Raw genomic sequence first — 7,049 nt, forward strand, 5'->3', positions numbered from 1 at the left:
TGCTGCCACCACCACCACCCCGGCTGTTCTGGTACCCGCTGCTGCCACCACCATCCCGGCCATTCTGGTATCCGCCACCACAACCCCGGTCATTCTGGTATCCACCACCACCTCCACACCCATTTTCGTATCCGCTGCGCATGCCACAGCCACCACCACCGCCTCCTTGGTATCCACCACCACCACCTCCACGCCCATTCTCGTAAACACTGCCCATGCCACGGCCGCCACCACCACCACCTCCACACCCATTCTCGTATCTGCTGCCCATGCCACGGCCGCCTCCATGCCCGCTGCGGCCATTAGGGTAGGCCCCCCTCCTGCCACGATCACCACCTCGCTGGTTCTGATAAGATTGCCGAGGGTGCTGAAACTGTCGCTTTTTTGGCTCGGCATACATCTGATCTTGTTCTTTCACATCAAATTTCTCCTGCTCTGCCTCAGCCACGCGATATTCCACATGAGGGTTCACCAGGGTTTTACCATCCTGAAGTTGGCATGTTAGTATCAGCCAGATATATATTATATACACAGAAAAACACTCCACAGGTCATCCAGTCATTACCACATTTTGCAAATCGGCTGCATTAGACTGATGATCATTGTCGATTTCTGTGGCATGCGAGGAATCTTCCTCGTCCTCCTGTCAACAAGTAAACATACCAACAAGATCAATATAAGCTTTAATCATTTCTACTTTCAGAGGTCAACAAACAAAATATTTGACCCCTCAAAATGTCCCCAATTAAAACCGTGTAAATTTTAAATATAAACACTCATCTAATAATTACAAAATGTGTACCATTTGCTCAGTCTCATAGCTCAGCTTCTGGGTGTTAGAACAAACACAAAATGAATAACCAAGCCAACACAACTAAGCAACAGTAGAAACACTTCACAGTAACCAAAATAATAAATCTAGCAAGATATCTTGTTTTAATCTCATCTGCAGAAAACACTTCGTACATGGTAGTGCTTTAGGTGAACATTCATAGTCATGACTGATCACATATGCTAGTATCAGAAAATTAGTGGTGCTTTTGCTTTCTGGATATAGTGGTTGATTATTTGCATCCAGCGCAATTAAAACAGGCATCCCTGAAAAGAAAATACTATAGCTGGCAGCTTAGCCTCCTAGCAAAGTGCAACTGCTGTCCTGCTTGAGATGTATTTACTTATCGTATGACTGACCCTACAGAGGCAAGGAGTCCAGTCGAGTAAGTTAAGGGCATTGAGTTCGGAATCAGAGTACGGCTAACCAGGAGGAACCATATAGTCCTCTAGGAAATGTGACCCTCTCATCAAGAATAACAATTACATGTACCTACATTTTCTTCTCTATATCAATCTACACCAACTACCAAGACACTAGCATGGGCATGGCTCACAGGGCAGCCACCAGCAAATAACGCCAAAAATCTTCGGTGAAGACCGAGGCAAAAGTTTCAGGAGTTCAGGTTATTCTAAAACTTGCATTAACACAATGCTCTCCGGGAAATCAAATCCTTTATGCATAAAAAACTGAAATGCCACCAGCGAAATATGTATGCACCATTACACACTAAGTGTCCAGACGACCGCTGTGAGTTGGATAAGGTCTCTCATCATATGGCACAAAATAAAAACAGTACTTGAATTCCCAGCAACCGAAAACAATAGGAAAACACCACAAAAGTTAAACGATAACCCAAGTTCATGATTGGCTGTTTGGAAAATGCAAGACAGCACAATTTATCCAGGAGAACTATTTAATTATTAATGCATCATTTCAAATGTGTACCCCACCTCAGTGATTTATCATAGGTATGTATGTAGGTGCATTTTAATAGTACTCTACACCAAAGAACTGTGATATTACCAAAGGTGTAGTAAGGTGATGACAGTGCTGTCTAGCTTTTGTTCCAATAATCATAATACTAAAAGGTGGAGATGGACATTGTACAGTTTCTAAATATAATGTCTGAGGCAACATGCAGTAGGTGATGCTTGGACGATTTACAGTGAATATACCATGATTTTTAGTTTTAAAAGCATAAAGAACTGTACACGTACACACACAGGTTTAAATCTAGGGAAATCAATGCAAAAGCGATGCCAGCATAAAATTGTTACTAAAAATATCACAATGTTGTTATAAAGAATGGAGAACTGTGAACGTGAACTCTTAGGTTAGAAATCCCATTTTGCAATTTAGGAAAATGACACTACCTTTAGTGTTAGTCCACACACAAAAGAGCAACACCATAACTTCTATACATATTTAAATTGCAAGTGATTTTATGATGAGCCCTAGAGGCTGGAGCTTTACCCATGTCATACTAATGCTGAGTAAATAATTACATACTATCTCAACAATCAAGCTTGCGCAACAAACTGCAAAACTGGCAAGAACAATAGGGCTATAGATTCTGCAACTAGCAAGGTTGCAATGCGCCTAGGAGCTTGCTGCTAAAAATAATAAGAATTCCTCAAATGGCAGTCAAAGAAGATCCCTCGAGACTTAACAAAGATTACGAATGATCTATAGTTATGAAAGAGAATCTGCCACTCAGAAAAGTAATCTAGCAATAATATCGAAGTACACAGCTAGGATGCCAAAGAACATATATTACCAGACCCAAAGAATATACAACTATTAAGTTGTGTTATCAAAGTAATGTTGGTCACAAGTCCTAGACTTGTAATCATAAAGTAGATAAGCAACAAGAAGAATGACAGATAGGAGTAAAATGGTACCCAGGTCCCAGGAGCATGTGCTCCTTCAGTGGACGGTAAATAAATAATTCTGAGTGTCTAAAATTCAGGTAAAATTACACATGCAAATGTTTGAACCATTCAGATTCCAGTAGGTTTTCTTGGAAAAACAAACACTTTTTTGCGCCTGAGCAAAAGAAACAAATCTGGGCTCTAAAATGTAATCTTTAGAAGCACAAAACTTGTACAGAAAAAAAGGAGACCCAGTGCTAGAAGCTCCTACGCTAGGTGGGGTCTGGGGAAGGATTATACGAGGCAAGCCTTGCCCCTGCACACTGCAATGCATAGAGGCCGCCTCGAAACTTGTTTTACACAATGGGTACAAATATTGTCAGAGCGCTAAACTTGGTTTCTACACTCATGCTGCAGAAATGCCAGCTTTTTCCGTCAAATTTACAAACGTAATAAAATACAAGAGAATTTACATGTGTATCCTTTTCAGAATGTTTTGATATCAGGGATTGGGGTTGCTATTCTTTTCAACCAGCATGTTAAGTAATGGCCAACAAAGTAAAAAAGGAACAAATGTACAATAAACAATCATGTTATTGCATGACTGCAATATGATGAATTCTAGCGCGTGATATTTATAATCTTTAATACAACAAAAACTCAATTACTATATTTGCAAACTGCAAAGACCCATCAGAATAGAGACCATCCTGTACCTAGATAGTGGTAGCACTACACATAATATTATACAAAGATCATAGTTGTTAAGTTATTATTTTCAGCGTTTTTTCCAGAACACCAATGCACAGGCACTGTCTGTTATATCTAAGCAACGGCGCACAACATCCATATGAAACAGCATAATATACACCCCAAATGGATCGACCTTACAGTTTTCCAGTTAAAGCTATAATCCACATTGATCATTACTACTGAATCAGCACAAAAAGCACCACCAGCAGCAACAATGATGATAATAATAATACTAGGAGCACTGTGCACTACAGCAGATCAATTGTTGACAAAGATCAGAACAAAGTTTCAGGGCAATGATCACTTCACCACGCTAAGCATATACTATTAAATTACTAAAGAGTGCAATTTGCTATTTCACCTTGTGATTTTCAGCAGCTAGGATCTCCTTGAGTGATGGTGCCTCTGGTGAGTCGGTCATGCTCATCTGTGCCTGCAGACCTTCAGCTCCATGGTTCCCAGCAACTGCAGGTGCTGTGTAGTAGTCTGATGCCATGATCCTGTCTAACTTGGACCTCACCGCAGCATCTACACAAAAAGGCCACAGATTTCAATCAGCAATCACCTCAAATCAAACCAAATTACAAACCTATATCAACCCTCACATGTAACAGAGCCAGGGTGGATCGGCGCATCAGCACGGGTTAGCCATAGGCGGGCATGATGGGCACAGGCCTGGAGTGCGTCGTGGTGGGAGACACGATCTGCGGAAGAAGGGCGAGCCGCGGCAAGGGCCGCCACAGCAGACACTGCGTCAAGGTCGTTCTCCACGAGCAGGTCCACGGTATCATCCCATACGTAGCCGTGGGTGATGCAGCTGCTCCGTTCGTGCTTGCGCGCAACCATGGTGGCGATGAACTCGTTCGGTGACTTGACATAAAAAAGGGAGCCGAAGTAGATGAGCGCAAGGAGGTCCTGGATGGACAAATCGGAGCCAAAGGATGAGGAACCGGCAGCAGGTGCAGGGACAGTGGAGAGCTCCTTGGTGAGAGCGGTGGAGAGTGGTACGCGGAGGCGCTCAAGCTCGTCAATGAGCGCGGCGATGACGGGCTTGGAGTGCATGAGCTCCTTCTGCTCCTGGTTAAGCATCTTGCCGGCAGCGACGGACTCCTCCATCTGCGCGATGCGATTCTGCTTCTTCCGCAGCACACGGAGACGCTTCGACAGCACCGAGAGCACCGGCCCTTCCTTGATTTCAAATATTGTCCCTTTGGTTTCAAATTCTTTAACCAACTCTGCAAAAAAAATGCAAGCATATGTAAGGCAACAGTAATGTTTTCATCAACAAAACAGCAACTAATTACATGTGTTATCAGACTACCATATTAACTAGTGCTTTTCCGGTTATTACAATTTTTTGTTAACTCCATGAATTTATTAGGGACGAGTACCTGAAGTCGTGCCAAAAGAGCTAAAAAGAACACACGGTTCATATGTTGGTTCAAACCACGCCGTCATTTGAGGAGCACACTGCGCACCAAACTCGAGCTTCAAACTTTTGGTGTCCACAGTAAGTACATATGCTGTCGGATGGCACATGCTCTCCTTCGCCATAATGTAAATAACATTGTCATCAAACAAGCTTAATGTAGGACCAGCACTAGTCAATTTCTTCCAAGTCAAATTGTTTTCCTCATCAAACATCAAAGGCAACAAATTCGGCAAACTTGAGTCGGTGAAAGATATCTCAGACGTATCAATCGTCAAGCCATCACACCAAACATCTGAATAAATTGATCTAGTCCATGTTTTAGCCATCCAGCCATAATCCTTTGCTCGCTTCATGTTGCAGAAAGCACTTTGCACATGAAAATCTAACTCAACACACTTGATCAAATCATTGAACATCGTCACATGACGGTGTGGTCTTGGAGTGAGATTCTCGAACATCAAATGGAACTCAGACGTATCACACGGTTCTGGAACTGGCAACGAAACAAAACGGATGGTAGGCTTTTTATCCAAAACATTGCATAAGAGAATTCCCCACCAGAGATCAATCCAACCTATGATACCCTTTTCTGCATATGCCACGCTCATGGCATTATGAAGCAATAGCTTACCCCTAGCATTCCTTGTCTCATTATCCTCAGCGATACAAGCGACCTGAGAGTGCCAATCATTCGTGTCGGATCGATATATGTGGAGTGTGTAATGTTTGCGAGACTCAAGTCTGAAATATTCAACATGTGGGAAAATGACAGCAAAGTCTTCACTGTTATCACTAACAGGCAAGATGGCAGCCATGTTTGGCGAAAAAGAAGACGGCTATGGCCTTGCAATAAGATGAAGAGAGGCGAAATCGGGCCCTGCTTTGTAAACAAAATAGTCGATGAACCGCAAGTAACAGTTGACACTGTCCGAGAAGGTGATAGCCAGCAGTACAAAGCCTCCAGTTACACCAAGTATACGAGGCTGTGCTGCCAAGCGATCCCCGGTCTGATCAACGCAGCTGACTAGGCACAGTGAGATGGCTGGAGGGTCAACTGCTTCAAAAGAAACCTCCAAGTGAACCCCTTTGCTATTCTTGGATTTTGCGGTAGTGGAATTTTTCAACTCGCCCACTAAACATGTTTTACCCAAGAGGATTTGGGGGTGGCGGCCACACGGAGAAGGATGGTCGGGCATTGGCATGACGGAAGTGAAAGGGTGCCAATGAAGATATGGATTGTGGAAGGCGGCGAATGGCCTAGCCCTGGAATTGACGGGAAAGAGGCTCGGGGGTCGATGTCAGGGAATCATGGTAGATGAGCTCGGACTATGGCTGCCTGGGAGTCAGGGCAGACGGCCGGAGACGGAGCATCGTGGAAAAGGCCGAAGGTGGGAAGCGCCGGGATGGCGGTGGTGGCGGCGGCGGCAGGCGGTCGCGGTGGGCGACGGCAGGCGGTCGCGGCGCGCGGCGACGGCAGGCGGTCGCGGCGCGCGGCGACGGCAGGCGGTCGCGGGGCGCGGCGGCGACGGTGGAGCCGAACCCTAGCGAGGCGGCGGCACGAGGGAGACAGATTGAGCGAGGGGAAGAACCGAAGGAGCGAGACAGATCTTTTTGACAGATCGGTCGCTAACAGATACTCCTCTGTTCCTTGATACAAAGATGTATAGATTTTTGAGAATTTTTTCGAAATATAAGGTGTATTACCTTGCATCACGTGTTTGGATAACTTTTTAAGAGATTTGATTACATTTCATTACATAGGGCAAGCTCCTCTATTTTATCATGTCAATTATTCAGGTGTAGTTTTACCCAAAACTTGTGAATTTTTTCCTCCACATGCGTTCTTTAATTTCCGTGCCAAAAATCATACACCCTATATTTAAGAACGAAGGGAGTATTCTCGAACGATCGCGGCGGCTGGCCCATGTAGTGTAAGGCTCGGTAGCGAGTTGTTTCCACAGTGAGTTTGTTTTTCCTTTTTTTGAGGTTTTTTTTTTTGTCTTATTAGTTTTCAGTGGGTTTTTTATTTTGGTTTTCCAGGAAAACACGAGATTTATTTATTTATTAAAAAAAATATTTCTTAAAAAATACATGGCATTTTTGAAAATTTGAGAATATTTTCTAATATGTTTGTGAGCATTTTGTGAAAAAATATGAA

The 7,049-nt window shown here is 43.7% G+C and overlaps 1 protein-coding gene across 1 annotated transcript in view; it reads right to left on the bottom strand.

Annotated features, from left to right (window-relative positions):
- Positions 1-6,345, bottom strand: part of LOC119315795 — an 11,261-nt gene extending 4,916 nt beyond the window's left edge. The window contains exons 1-5 of the mRNA XM_037590278.1: positions 4,851-6,345; positions 4,065-4,694; positions 3,821-3,987; positions 566-643; positions 4-487 (exon numbers count right to left, since the gene is read on the bottom strand). Coding sequence (XP_037446175.1) covers positions 4-487; positions 566-643; positions 3,821-3,987; positions 4,065-4,694; positions 4,851-5,706 — 2,215 coding nt within the window. The 5' untranslated portion in view covers positions 5,707-6,345. The remainder of the gene's footprint in view (positions 1-3; positions 488-565; positions 644-3,820; positions 3,988-4,064; positions 4,695-4,850) is intronic.
- Positions 6,346-7,049: the final 704 nt, after the last annotated feature.

The sequence above is a fragment of the Triticum dicoccoides genome, chromosome 6A, assembly GCF_002162155.2.
Source record: "Triticum dicoccoides isolate Atlit2015 ecotype Zavitan chromosome 6A, WEW_v2.0, whole genome shotgun sequence".
Lineage (NCBI taxonomy): Eukaryota > Viridiplantae > Streptophyta > Magnoliopsida > Poales > Poaceae > Triticum > Triticum dicoccoides.